The 14,816-nt window shown below is 36.7% G+C and overlaps 1 protein-coding gene across 2 annotated transcripts; it reads right to left on the minus strand.

Annotated features, from left to right (window-relative positions):
- Nucleotides 1-503: 503 nt before the first annotated feature.
- On the minus strand, nucleotides 504-14,587 carry LOC137720726 (uncharacterized protein At3g06530-like). 2 transcript variants are annotated; one of them, XM_088693211.1, is made up of 39 exons: nucleotides 14,204-14,587; nucleotides 13,769-13,982; nucleotides 13,588-13,683; nucleotides 13,393-13,510; nucleotides 13,116-13,289; nucleotides 12,690-12,860; nucleotides 12,322-12,377; nucleotides 12,131-12,220; nucleotides 11,893-12,041; nucleotides 11,686-11,768; nucleotides 11,469-11,597; nucleotides 11,273-11,347; nucleotides 10,772-10,940; nucleotides 10,525-10,664; nucleotides 10,323-10,415; nucleotides 9,902-10,082; nucleotides 9,520-9,617; nucleotides 9,280-9,429; nucleotides 8,963-9,119; nucleotides 8,680-8,813; nucleotides 8,407-8,476; nucleotides 8,152-8,314; nucleotides 7,803-7,878; nucleotides 7,518-7,679; nucleotides 7,352-7,417; nucleotides 7,153-7,257; nucleotides 6,706-6,795; nucleotides 6,240-6,439; nucleotides 5,936-6,143; nucleotides 5,637-5,819; nucleotides 5,412-5,507; nucleotides 5,255-5,322; nucleotides 4,834-5,182; nucleotides 4,437-4,652; nucleotides 3,227-3,901; nucleotides 2,704-3,107; nucleotides 2,057-2,297; nucleotides 1,251-1,421; nucleotides 504-1,021 (listed from the first exon to the last, which is right to left on the minus strand). In XM_088693211.1, exons 1-39 carry the CDS (start codon nucleotides 14,370-14,372, stop codon nucleotides 791-793), a joined length of 6,420 nt encoding a protein of 2,139 aa, XP_088549337.1. In that variant the 5' UTR covers nucleotides 14,373-14,587; the 3' UTR covers nucleotides 504-790. The 2 variants fall into 2 exon arrangements, with proteins under 2 accessions (XP_088549337.1, XP_088549335.1); XM_088693209.1 differs by having other exon boundaries at nucleotides 8,395-8,476.
- Between the last annotated feature and the right edge of the window lie 229 nt (nucleotides 14,588-14,816).

Below are 14,816 nucleotides of genomic sequence, written 5' to 3' on the forward strand. Positions count from 1 at the left end.
ATTCCAACGATGCTTCCACGTCGTCTTATGCGTTTACTAAGTTAAAACGGTGAGAAAATTGAACTCTGGCCATGACAATTTGTTATCGTTATTTACGAGAGTCGAATCTAAATTTAGGATACAAGAAACTAACTAGTGAAAGTTTTGATTGCTTGCTGAACTAAACCCCCAACCAAATATATAACTCACAGAAGGTTGGTTTTAACTAGAAAGTTGAAACAAACACATTCATATGATTGTCTGCTAAGTACAATTAAAATAACTTTTGGTGAAAATATTTTTAGAACAAAACATGGTAAAAACGCAAGTGAATCCTGAAAAAACACTTGAATTGCTTCTTTCAAGCAGTTCAAGTGCTTTTGAAACCCAAAAATATTTTTCTAAAACGCTTTCAATCTTTTTAAAAGCACTTCCAAACGAGTTGTACCTGAGCAGATTGCCCTATGCAGTGCGTAAAGTAAATGGTAATAAAGATAGACTAGATAAAGCGGTTGCCAAGAGAATTGCAAAGAAGCAAATACTAACTTTGAAAACTATATGCAAATAAAACTACAAAATTTCAACGGCTCAGCCTGCGGGCTGCGCCTCTATACATACACCACCACCATCTATAATTCGGGTGCTGTCCGAACCATTCTGTAAACTAAAACGTCAAAACTTTTACGGTTCCGCTCAGACCGCAAGTAAATGCGTTCCTAAGATGAGGGATCCTGCGTAGGCGTCGGTAAACAGAGCAAAACGACCACTGGAATGCGAAAAAGCTCGGCCAACGTCAGCGTATGAACTGCATTCACAGATACTCCCTGAGGCTTTCACCACTCATGGTCTCCATATCCTTGAGAATCGACTGTGCAAGAGATTTAACAGGGAGCTCCACATCCTCGAGCAATTCTCCCAAGATCGGAATGGTCTCAGGCAGGAATACCAGATACTCTTCTCTCAGATGCTCCAATAAAAACTTAACAATTCTCAGGCCCAAAATTCGGGTCCGGACCTTGTCGCTGCGCGTCTGCATCAGCACCTGGATTCACAATATAAAAGCGTAAGGACACACACAAACATGTAGGAAGAGAAGCTTAATCTTTGAACTAAAAGAGAGAAAATTGAAAAGACTAGAACAACCAAGTGTTCGGCTACCTTAAGAAACCTAGGTAAAGTCCAACTTCATATGAATGTGTACGGTGACAAAGACAAGATCGAAGTAGAGATTTGTGTATATAAGCGTAAAATATCATGAAAAGGAAAATCACCTCATAATTCAAGGGCTTCCATAAAAGGTCACTTCCTGCAGTCACAGCCATTTGACCAATACAAACAACCAATAAATTATCAACTTCCTCTACGGATGGTATGTCTGGATGCTCTTCTAGAGATGATGGTGGTTCAGCGACAAGCTGTGAAACAATGGGTTTCAGAAGAACCTGCAAATACAAGCGGCTTTAATAAATAACAGAAATGATGGCAGAACATAATGACACTTCAAAATTCTGAAAAGCAGCGTGTCTTCGAGACGCTATCATTCATTCCAAGGTCAAGAAGAGGCTCAAGTCAAGCCTAAAGGAAAGGTTGGTTCCAACAACTGAAATGAAAATTCTTGGTAGAAGACCAAGAACACATACAAATTCATAAACTGAGTGTGAGACAGTAACATAGTAGCATACAGCACGCTGAAGAAACATAAAAAGTTTCTGTTTTCTTCATCTATACTAAAAGGAACCTATAGACGTGTGCATCACTTTCTAAACAGTTTTGCCAGAATACATGACAAAATGCTGAGAGACAGAGAGAAAAATAATAAAAGGATGTCAAGCTCTTATTCACATCATCACCAACTGAATACAAGTGGAGAGATTAAAAGAAAAAATGGTTGAAATTTTCGAAAAAATATTTTTAATTAAAGGTTCTCTCCATTAAAAATTCCCCTTTCCCCTTCTTTTATCTCTCCTGAGTCCTGACTATCAATTAGGGATCAACGACATCCAATATAAACAAGGAAAGTATACACATTACTTATCCTTGTGTACCAAATTTGCAGGAAAACAAAAAATGGACTGACCTGAAAATTTGAAGAGTCCAAAAATTTCAGGCTTCCAGTATCATAAAGAAAACACTTGTGCAAAGACGATAACACCAAAGCCCTGAGATGCCAATTTCCAAGCAACATACTGTTGTCCTTCCCTTCCTGAATCTTAGCCTTCTTTTTTCGTATTGAACCAGAAGTATTTGCATCTCCAGAAACAGTAAGGTAACGCACACAACCCTCCACCAAGTATTTGAAGTAAGGAACAAAAAGAGATCTGCAGTTTAAATGAGATTTAACATAAAATAAAGCATGAATTCACTTGAATTATCAGCCCCCTAAATAATAAGGAAATCAAACAAAATAAGACTTTAAAAAGGTGATTCAATGATCAATCCTAAGATGCAGAAAGTTAGATCATCATAGACCAGCTGAATCCAATTAATACCAATTTTTACCAACAAGAACGCACAAAATGCAATGTGGAGAAAATAACCATTCCTCGTCGCAGTCATTCATCATATATTCAAGCTAATCTCTGAAATCAAGGGCCCTAATTATAAACCAAATTCACAGATTGGCACCACGGATAGACACAGACATACACAAGGGCAATCAAATCACTACAACAAATATAAGTAACTTATGGCTATTGTAAGCACAAACAGGAAGAACTGACTCACCGATGGTTCTCAGCAAGTTTATTTACCAGACCATAGAAAGATATAGCCCTAGATATATTTCCTGGACATGCAATATCTTCCACATCTGACTCTGCCCAATCAATACTCCTAATGAAAAGAGGCTTGAACAAGCTTTCAGTGAGTTTCATAGTGAGAGCAATCATTGCATTGAACACAATCTTCTCTACATCATCAATTTTCTGAACCGATGCAGGATGTTGGCAACGTAGATCAAGAGCAAGCAAGCAGAGGTCAAAGATCTTAGCATGGTAACCACTAACAGATGATCTATCCATTCTCCCAATCAAGTTTTCCAGCATTCCAAAATAAACTGCTAAGCTCGAATCACCAGACTCAACCGTACTAGAGTATATTTTCAGCAAAGGCGGTAGGGCAAGTCGAACCTGGATAACAGAACCCGAATTGATATAAAGAAAGATGACACAACAAAGTGTAAAATCTTTTTACTATAAGCAACAGAGAAAAATAACTAATTGACGGTAAAAATTATTAAGATGCTTACAGGGATATTCTCAGTGATGAGCCTTCGTACTGAGTCAGCTTTCATTTTCAGCTTCGGATCAGACCCTGACGCATAATCAAGATCAAGCACTATAATTCTTGTAATTTCTTCAAGATATGGGTTCAAGAAACCTCCTAGCTTAACCACAACAGCCTCCAGAGTGACTAGAATTGATAAAATAAGAGATTCCTTTGGTATCTGTAATGCAATATCCGTGCCATCCACACCAGATATGGTTTTCATATCTGAAGATAAAAACATTTTGCGAGAAATCCTAATCAAATTTTCCATTATGTGAGGAAGCTCAGAGAGTGCCCTGGGGCCGAGCACATTAATCAAAGCACCAGTTGCTTGAAGGCAGCTAGAGGACACTGCCAAGTTGTGCATACTAATATTTTTTGTAACATATGGTAGACACTCATTGAAGATGGAATGATTAGAAGAAAACCTATGGGCCAGAACTTCTAGAGCCAAAGCCGCTGCCACCTTCAAGGAGACTTCCTTATCATCTGATGAATTATCAATTAACTGAACAATTTTCAAACACAAACTGCGAAACGATTCAAGAGAATTCTCATCTAGATGCTGCCACCGATCACTGGAAATGGATTTATGTTTTTGCTTTGGTCGGACCATGTCATTCTTCCCAACTGTTTCACACAACAGTCCAAGTGCCTGCCAAAAATTGAACTTAATGTGAAAAAAATAACAACTACCTATCATAATTCAAATTGTTATTACAAGGCACATGTAAGCAAAGACTATATTAATAGACCAATAACCACTATCCGACTGCTAATCTATATCATGACATGATTACACTGGCAGTGCAGAACAGGGAATTTCATCAGTAGTACCAGAATATCTCCCTTTGTGCATGTTGTTTCAAGATTTTCTTGCGACGAAAACCATTATCAAGTATCCCGTTATTGACTATGATGAAGTCCTACTGTTTACAATTTCAGGCGGAATCATTTTTTACAAGATTTCCAATTTTGTCAAGCCACAGTAAAAGCAGAAACAAGTGCCTAAAATGTACAGTCACACAAATTGCAGTTTTAACTCAGTTGTCAATGATGTATTATTATACTAAGCAGCATCAAAATCCTACTCATCTTTTTCATATAAATATAGAGACAGATATATGTATGTAATATGTATGCATGCATATAGTCATCTATAAGTCCTAGAAGTAGAATCCAATAAGTACCTTCTTTGCCACATTTCTATCTCTATGGCCAAGCAACTTAGTGATACCACTGAAGTGTGTGTGGGGGATCATGACCACTGTAATCATCCTTAATACAGTATGCATGCACTCCTTCAGCGCTTTTCTAACAGAAACATTGATACTCTTTTTCTTCCTTGTTGCATCAACAAGTTGCTGGATAGAGACAACCTGCTCCATGAGTTCTTCCAGCGTAGCCTGGATATTTCAGCAGAAACAGTTACTCACCCTTAACAATATATCAACTTTTCTAAGGGAAAAATATTCATAACGATAAGGTAGACATTTGTTGATCAATATAACAGAACTCATCATTATTAATTAGCCCATTTAAACTAACATTCTTGTTATATTGAACTCATTTGTGCAAAATCGGTACCTGAATCTTTTCTGGATCTTCCCCTGATGCAAGCTTGAATGCAAACTCTGGATCTTGCAATTTGTTTAAGGTGAATCGCATAGCAATTAATAATTCAATAAACAGTTCTTGCGACTGAATACCAGCTCCTATTTGTTTAAGCATCAAAACCAAAGGGGGAAGCCATATCATGCACGAATATTGCTCACATATTTGGAGACCCAGAGAATATTCCCATTCTCTCTGTAATGAGGCTGTGGAGCTATCTGAAGTATGTGTGTTCTCAAAGCAAGATAATCCTTTTCGTGTAACCAATGAACGGAAGAGAAGGACAAGTAATGAAGCCAAACTATTTGCCTCTCCCAAGGTCCTGCATATGAACATAAAACATAAGCGGAAGAGAAAATAAGAAAAAAATCATTAGTGTTTAAACCAATAGTACCTCAGTAGGTATACAAGGATTGATAGCCTTCTATGCTCGGCAACTTCAGGCAATACATTGATAAAAATCTGAAAAGCAAATGAAATCACAACTTAGTTACGAACATTAACCCCATTGCAAGTTGCTTACTTCACCATTGAAAACAGTGAAATATTACCTGGAGCAATTTGTCATTGTTGCCTGTCCCAGATAACCAGCATGGAACAACTGTGGATATAAGATCCTCAAACACATGCTGTGAATGGCTGTCAATCTACACAATAACATAATAACCATGACTATTTTACACATTGAGAGAGCAGAACTCAAGCCAGAAGTTGAAAGTGCAAGGCACAAAGGCACAATATTAGCTAGTTAAAAGCAGTAAAGTAAATCAACAAACCTGTGTGACTGCTGCTTCACCAATAACAGTAAAAATATCCAGTACATGCTCCAAAACTTTTTCCGGAATAATCTTTGTGACAGAGGAAATTAGTGAAAATACATGGTTACGAGTAACTCCATCTTTCGCTGAATGGGCACACTCAACCAACATTTTTACATCAATCTCATTTAATATGTCATCCTGCCACAAATTAAAGAATACTAAAATAAAGAAACGCAAACTACAAAACATTGTAAAATTATGGTACTGTCAGCATTTCCAAATAACAAATTCAAATTCCAAATATCGTAGCATACCCCCAGTAACACTGAATGTGTTAGAGAAGCACAAATATCTTCTAGGATTATCAGCAATGTCTGTTGTATGGAACTTATTGTGCTCAAGGAGTCAGATTTGCTAGAAGGGACTTGAATAAACTTTTCATCCTGGTCAAGAACACCGTGTACCCACTCATTGGAAAATGTTTTGGAAAGAAGTTTAAATAGTGACCCCAAAAGAGAATCCCTACAACAAACAAATTGAAAGCAATAAGTCTAAAAAGGTATCTAGGCCTTGCTTTCTAGTTTTTTTAAAACAGTGGTAGTATAAGAAAGTACAAACCTGTTCTCTATGTCTTTCTTAAATAGCAAAACATCAAGGAGAGAGCCAAGGACAGAGCCATGACATGACAAATCATGGAACTGGCTTGACTTCGGATGACCAACTAATTTCATTTTCTTCTTTCCATGCACTGAACCAGTACCATAACTTCTGTCTTGTACTATGTAATCAAGTGTCCGAATGATAGTAGAGCAAGTAATCTGATACATCCAAATGTATGCAAATGAGTTGTGTGCACAATGGTTCAATGAAAAAACATAAATCAACTCCAAGAGAAAGTACTCAATCTCAATCACATACTTGACGAATGTTAAAAAAAAAAAAATTAGTTATCTCTTGCATTGCATTTTCAGTCGAAAATAGCTAGTTTGACAACATGTGAAGCAAAGCAAAACCAAATAGCACAAAATGAACACAAAAAAGAAAGAGAAAAAAGAGATAGAGGCAGGGAGAGAGAAGAACAAACATTTAACCGCAGCAGCGCTGCTCTAGTTGCATTTTGTATATCACCATTAGCATTCTGAAATAAAGAAACAAGTCTTCGAAATAGAAGCTCCTGCACAATACAGGAAAATAATGACAAATTTAGCCTATCTGTATTTGCTATCTCCAATTTATGAACAAATCTCTACGCTTCAGTGATATGACAAATAAGAACAGTATAACAATTCACAGGATGTCAATGTTCAGTGCCTACATCTGGAGAGCAGGGAATTCAGGGAATATCAACGAGAGAACTAACATAGGTGCCACATGTTTGTAATTAACCCTTATTAGTGTCCTATGTACTAATCTTTACTTCAAATTCATAATTCTGGATATAACTAAACACATTTTCTTAATACCAAAAGAGCTCATTGATATTGCCCAAGCAACATACATGCATAATTCTAAAATATAGATAAAAGTTAACCTGTATTTCTGTTTCTAGCCCACTGTATATTTGACTGTTAAGCTTCTGCAGAACAGTTATACAAGGCTGTATAACAGCAGGGTCTTCTGAAGACAAATCATCCAACTAGAATAGCAAAAAGTAATGTCAATACACGTAAGGTAAAAGGATTTAACATTGAAGACCAGGATGCACAACAATCTAGTTGATAGCTTCTCACCTTCAAAGCCTCCAACAAATGATCCTCTGAAACGTGCTTATCTGATGGAGAGGGCATAGCACAGCTCTAGAACAGGCAGAAGCCAAATTTCTCATTACAGAGTATAAATAAGATGAAGCATGTATGCATAAAGTCAAACAAAGCTTTGAGAACATTGTTGACTTACCTCCAGTAGATGGCATAGTATCTGAACTTCAATTTTTGACAAACTATGGCTGGAGACATGATCTTGACTGCGTCTTTCCAAAAGCAGTGATAAAAATGACTTCATCTCGCTATCGTGCAAAATGGCATTGCCCATTCCTTTAAGCAAAGATAAAATTGAAAGCTGCCAGAAACAATTGACTTTATTATATCCTATGTATCTGATTTGAAACACGAGTAATTATAACTATAAACAGTTGGTAGAAGAGCGGGATTTGAAAGGTAACAGCAGATCAAATAAACAAACCTTTGCATAATCAGGCAGTTTCAGGGCAGAATTTAAAATGAAAGCAAGAATCTTCTCTCTTGTAGATTGATCAACCCTACAAAAAAAATCCGGATTAACTTAACAATCAAATGCATTATTATCATGCTTGCGAATGAACTTTAGACCAGATTAACCACAGCACCAACATAACAAAGCGAACATTTTCCATAAGAAATTCAAACATGGAAGAAATTATTTGAAGTCAAATGTCTTCAATAGCCAAGTTAGAAGCAACAAAGCAAGGCTCATTGTAGATGAATATGTAAGATGAGATAATGATGATGAGCAAAGTAGTTAAACAAAGGCAAATATAACAACACTATATCACCTTAGCTCAATATTCTTTGGTGCCATGAAGTTCTTGTAGGATGGGCTGAGCGAAGAGGCCAAAAGGGAAGAAAGAAAGTTTTGGTCTGATAAGATGAGTCTTTTTTGCTGAACCACTAAGTCCAAAAGCTTACCAAGAAAATGAATCCAAGTTGCATGGTTTCCTGGCATTTTACAAGCTCAGATTAGGCATTTGTCAAAACAAAATCGGAAAAGGGTAGAAAGTATTTATTCTAAGTAATACCATTTTTCTTGCTCGAAGTGTCAACATGAGCCCAAAGTGTGAGTAACCCCTCAATACAGCTCATAGCAGCATTTCTTATATCCTGCAAGAAGGGTACAAACCAAGAATAAATCTCAGCAAACCAAGTCAACTGCCAGTGCTTGTATCATAACTAAACAAAGAGCATAATTAACACACTTGACAGAAAAAGAAATAGGTACCAAATTAAACGTTTTAATGCACATAATTTGACTCGTCAGCCAAGGAAAAATACAATCACAAAAGAGAAAAGACAACAGAGGTTACCTGATTATAACTAGCCAATGGAACAAGAACAGATGGAAATTCCGCAAGAAGTTGGACTGGCAATCTAACTTCTGGTTGACGACAGAGATATGCAAAACAATTAAGACTTTCAACTTGGACTGCAAGTGGAACATCTGTAAAATGAATCAGACAACACGTCAATTCAAGATGATCTTTCAGAAGAAAAAAATACAGAGTAATGATAATGCCAAAGAATCAAATGTTCCAAAAGAAGGAAAGCAAAAAAAAGTCACAGAAGATATATCAAAAGGGAGCAGTGCACCTTCTTCTGTGAAAAACTTGGGCAAGAAGCAAACAGCGGAGACCTTGCACTTCGTGACAAGGTAAAGAAGGTGTTCTTTGAAAACTTTCTTAAATTTAGAAACTGAGAAAAAGACAAACAAGTCCCTAACCCAGCTAAGCCACTTCTTATCATCATCCTGCAATAATTAAAAAGCATTTATCACATTTAGTAGAGGTAACAACACAAATAAATACAGATACGATACCCATGTCCATTTTTCTACAAGAGGGATCCATGACCACTTAACGTACTAGACTACTAGTCTCAAGAAACAGTCCAAATAAGGAATCACGAACCATGGAGACATTTGCAGGCATCACAGACAAAAATGCCTTCATTAAATTCCAAACTAAGCATATGAGAATATTTGCGTTTAGTGATTTCAAATTGGAATCAAGCTTATCAAGGAACTTTCTGCAATCCCAATTTAGCATCTCCGTATCGAACTACAAAGACATGAAACAACAAAGATCATCAGTATGAATGTAAGATCTGGAAGTTGGAATTTCAGGCTAGCTCCAGAATTTTTCTCATACCTCTTCTATAGAGCTGTCACCCACAGACTCAAATGCTTCCCATTCAGTCTTTAGTGCAGGAAACCCAATTTCGAAAAAGGCCAAAGTTTCAGCAGATTCTGACGCATAAAGAAAAAAAATAGAATCAGTATCTTAAGTGCCAAAACAGAAAGGAGAGAGGAAGACCAAGAACAAAAGACGCACACATTGATACAGAAGAAGCACAAACCAGCAATTATGCTAAAAAACAAAAAGAATTACAAAAAGTAGGGAGAAGTTATTCAGAATTCAATAGGCAACATATAGATTTACAAATGAAAACACAGACAAAGGGTTCAAAAGTCCACCCAAGAGAGAAATTGATTGATTGATTCCTGATCTGGAATGGAAAAAGAGAACATACTGTTCTTCTGAATGAGAAGTGTCTGCAACATCACCAAGAAAAAAAGTGTCCTTGACGACTCGAAGGCATTAGCACTATTAATAAGCCACGGCATAAATTCTTCAGGGTGCAATGAGAACCTGCTGGCCAGACCGGTAATGGTGTCCATGTTAATTGAGGACAGCCTTCCTGGCTGTGATGCCTATGTACAAATTTACAACTTCAGAGTTACTCATGTCACATGAATTACACTTACCACTATCAATAACCATGCATAACTCAAAAACATAAAAAAGGTAGTCAAAATAGAAATAGAGACCACACTCCATACACAGCACACAGCTTTCTAAAAGCTTATTTAACATTTTACCCAACTCATTGTTAAATGAAGAAGAGAATTGAAGACAGCAAGCATGGTGGAGCTAACAACAAGATGACTTACCAACACTGTACTTGAAACGCCAGCAAGATTCCCAAAAAGTGGCCATTTTACCTCCTTAGCTATTTCCAAAGCTTTCAAATTTAACTTCTGTGTCTGTACTCAGTGAAATATAAATCTTTTAACAAAAGTTCAACTTGGTGGTGCAAGAATGGGAGAAATGGAGAATGATTAAATTTGATGTCTTAGACAAAAAGGAAAGAACCTTAGGCAGAGCAAGGAGTAAAGGAAATATCATGGCAGCAAGTGTATTGCAACGGTCAACATTATCATGGATATCAGAACTAGCATTATTCAGGCATAAAACAGCAACATCACATGCTAGACTGGTATTCTCCAAAGAACCTGCAAGAAAATAGACTGAAAATGAGATATTTGCATGCCAGAGTATGGGAAACTCAACAAGAGAGAATACAATATGGAGCGAAGGCATCCAACAAATAATTACTCACATGACATCAGAATACCAAAACATTTTTGAAGAACATTATCCAGTGCTTCAACAAGATCGGAAGAATTTACAATAGTGGACAATCTGTCTAAGGACAGAGCGGCCCGCACGACAGTAAGATCATCATCATAAAGCTGCCGCAATATGGCATCTTGGATGGTTACAAAACTCTGGTACACAGGAAAATAAAATCATGAACTAAGCAGGACAATTTGACACTGAATGTAACAGAATGCTTATGCATGGCAAGCCTATACAACACCCCCTTCCCTTCCTTTTTGCTCGCAAACACTTCCAGTTTTAAGTGTTGAACACTTTGGTTATATCAACAGTTAAAACCGGAAAGGAAATATTAGAAAGCAAATTCTACCAGATTTATATAATAGCATCTCCCCAAGAAAAACAAACAAATCTTTAAATCTGGATACATTTGCAACTTGGTTGTTGCAGCAATAGTAAAATTGAACAATATTTTCTTTAGATTTTGCAACCACATAGCTACCTGTGGATTAATAGCCTTGGTTTCCAGAACACCTGATGTGCCCAATGCAGACAGTATATGACGACGAACATCAGCCTAGGCCACAATACAAAAACACACAATAACACAAGCTTACATCAGGACATTGCTTCCATAACTTATTGACAGCATATGCACTCATACGTAGAAATAGAAATGAGAAGATAACCAAAAATACCTTTGGATGATGCAACCCAAACCAAATTTTTGATTCCGAGAAAGTTAGTGACGTGTCCAAATTACCATCCAATATTTTACCCAAAGTTTCATATACTGAGCCCCCTTTCTTAGATTTCACATTCTTTTCCTGTTCAAGAAGTCAATCAGAATACCCTGAACATGAACAAAGAAAGCAGGCATGGGTACAGAGAGAGAGAGAGGGGTAGGAAACATACATCTAGAAATTTATGAACTGCTGCCTGTAGTTCAGATGGATATTTCTTACTAAGAACAATTAAGATTTTCTTCGTCCAGCTTCCTAGAAGGCAACCAGTGCAGTCATAAGAATGTGCACATTAGAGAAGACAAAACAAGAATGCCCACATATGTAATGATATAACATGCATACCAAAATAAGAATTGAAAACTCAAAACAAAAATACCTGATACTGATGGTGTTGAATTTTTTATTTTCTGTGAATTTTGCAAGCAGGATGATAAGACCTTAGCAACTACATGTTCAACAAAACTCTTAGAAGGAATTGTCTCTAATACCGAGATCAAAGCAAGCTGGCATGATTCATTAGAAGAACTGCAAATAAATGATCATAAGTTAAATGAAACAGGAAGGAGAATAGAGATGTCTACAAAAATAACTGAATGCCAAAATTGGATTCTCACCTGTAATCAACTAGAGAATCCAAAAGCACCAGAATGAATCTATCAATATTGAACTCGTTAAACAGTCCCAAAAGTATTCCAGCAATATCCCTTCAAACGAAAGTAGAAAATAACCTTAGGGAATATGAAATTAATTGCAAACACACAAAAGATATGGAACTGTTCGGAAAATTAGTGGAATCAAGAACTACCTAATGTCCATAAAAATCTCCAAACACTTGATTGGAAACATATCCACAGCTTGCAACTGAAAAAATTCATGGAAACTTATAAGTAAAAGAAAGTTAAGAAAATGTATACATACAAGCAGGAAACCATATTACTAAATCATGAAATTCAGTAACTCTTATAAAACGCTTTTAAATGAAGGAATATATTTTTTCTTTAAAACAATTAAAATATAGGGTTATAAAAAGACCACTGGATTAAGGGACACGGACCAAAACCCAGCTAAAAAGATGATCTATTGTAAGGACATCAGACAGTATTCAAGGAGAAATGACATGGCAAAATTCAGGAATAATGCTGCAACCTACTGCATATAAGAACAAAGCAGTACCTGAACAAGGTTGATCAAAGTCATAAGTGATAAGCGAAGCAGCTGAAAATCAGCCAACTCTTTCGTCTCTTCTTGAGCAATTTCAGCAATTGACCTAATCAAACTCTTCACTAGTTTGGGAGATAATGTAACTTTACTCACTAGCAAACCAACAATCATCATGGCTCCAGCCTACAAAAAGAATATATAATTTAAACTTCATGAAAAAGAAAACAAAAATCACAGAGGTACCCCATAGCAAGAAGACAGGAAGAAATTAATGTGGCAAAGTAATCAAAGTTCATCCCATCATTCAATATTTTCTGCTTTCCTATTCCTTGTATGTGTCTAGAAAGCATACTATAACTTCTACTTTTTTTGGTACAGTTTGCATAATACTTTCAGGAGATGCTAAAATATCCAAAATGACAATCTGTGGAGCCTCACCTTGTTTTCTGGATGTCCTTTTGTGCCCGCCTCAAGTCCAGAAACAACAAGTGGTAGGATTCTCTGCACAACATCACTGTCAACAGATGTAGCAGAACCCAAAACCTCAATGACAACTGCCATGCAAAATTTAATCACGGTCCTTGAAGGCCGATACTTCTTTGACGGGGATGCCTGCAGGAAAAGAAAAAAAAGTCATTAAAAAGAACTTTTCTTTTATAAACAGAACCATGACAATAAAGTAATCAAACAACCAATTACAGTTGCAAGAACTTACATAGTTGCATAAAATCTCCAAAACCCCCTTATCACGAATACATTGCTGGACAATAACATTTCTAGGCGGTGGTGCACCAGAAACCTTTACACCGTCCAGAAATTTCCATTTACTATTTCTGAACCACAATGACATATCAAGTCAATTCTGTTAACTTCAGCAAATGACAATGTACAAGAATTATAACTGACTAACCTCAAGTTAATCAATTGAACTATTTGAACAAAAATGTGCGTGTCATGGTATGGCAAACCACACAAAATTAATTCCTCAAAATTGTAGACGTGAATCCTGAAATTCCCAGATACAAAATGTGATGAAATAACTCATAAATTATTTGAAAAAGAAAATAAAAACAATTGAAATGAACACCTACTTGTATCTTCGTATCAAGTACTCAAGTGTCTTGATTGATGATGACAGTTCAAAGTATCCTGAGAGTAACCGTAAGTATGAACTAATCGAAGCATTAATCTGATTATTATCATCAATGCCCATCAACTCTCTATCCAAATCTTTGCTTTTTTGGCTAAACAAATCATTCTTATAGATTCTAAATCGCTCGTCGACGCTTACAAGGACCTCCAGACCTGAAAATAGAGAAACATATATTCAAGTTTCAACTAATTTATCAGAAAAAATAGAAACTGAACTCTAAATTAAGTTGCTTGCATTGACTACTTAAAATTTTAAATCCAAAATGCACACTAACAGGCCAATTTATAGGCATCGCTTGCCCACTTCGATAGCGAGCACCAGCAATTTTCCCTCTAAATTTTCTCGAGAAACAAACGGAAAAGAGAAGAGAGACCTTGGAGTGCTATGGAAAAAATGGTGTGGACATCGATATCGGCAGCCTCTTTTTCGTCGAAGAGAATGGAAGGGCGGGTGAACGGCCTCTTGCTCGACCCCGACGGCTCCGTATCGGCTTGTATCACGGATTTTATGGCTTCTAGCTGAGCAGCAATCGAGGTCGCCATGTCTGTCTCTCCTCTCTTTCTCTCTCTAGAAGCTGAAAGATATACTCAAACAATGGAGTTCTCTGCGGAAGAGTCGGACAGCTCCGGAGGTTTCAGGGTTTTGGGTTTGGGGACGCTGACTCACTCTCTCAGAGTCTCAGAGGCGCCTTTGCAGGGGTTTAGGGTTTTTCTTCTTTTTAAAGTTTGCGCCTTTGCGGGTGATGGTGGCGGTTAATGGGTTTATCATTTTTTCGGTCAATTCCATTTGCACCCTCTATTTACGCTTTCCTTACCCAATTATAATTTTGAACTGCGACATAGTATTATGATTTAGTGATATTTTTTTTATTCTTCATTGATAAATGAGAAGTTTTAAAATCGTTCTCGTCAAAGATAAATTTGAATCATATTATTACTAGTCGATTGTAATGCTAAACCCACACTCTTCCTTGAATATAGATTATA

The sequence above is a fragment of the Pyrus communis genome, chromosome 1, assembly GCF_041283825.1.
Source record: "Pyrus communis isolate YQ-2024b chromosome 1, ASM4128382v1, whole genome shotgun sequence".
In the NCBI taxonomy this organism is placed as follows: domain Eukaryota; kingdom Viridiplantae; phylum Streptophyta; class Magnoliopsida; order Rosales; family Rosaceae; genus Pyrus; species Pyrus communis.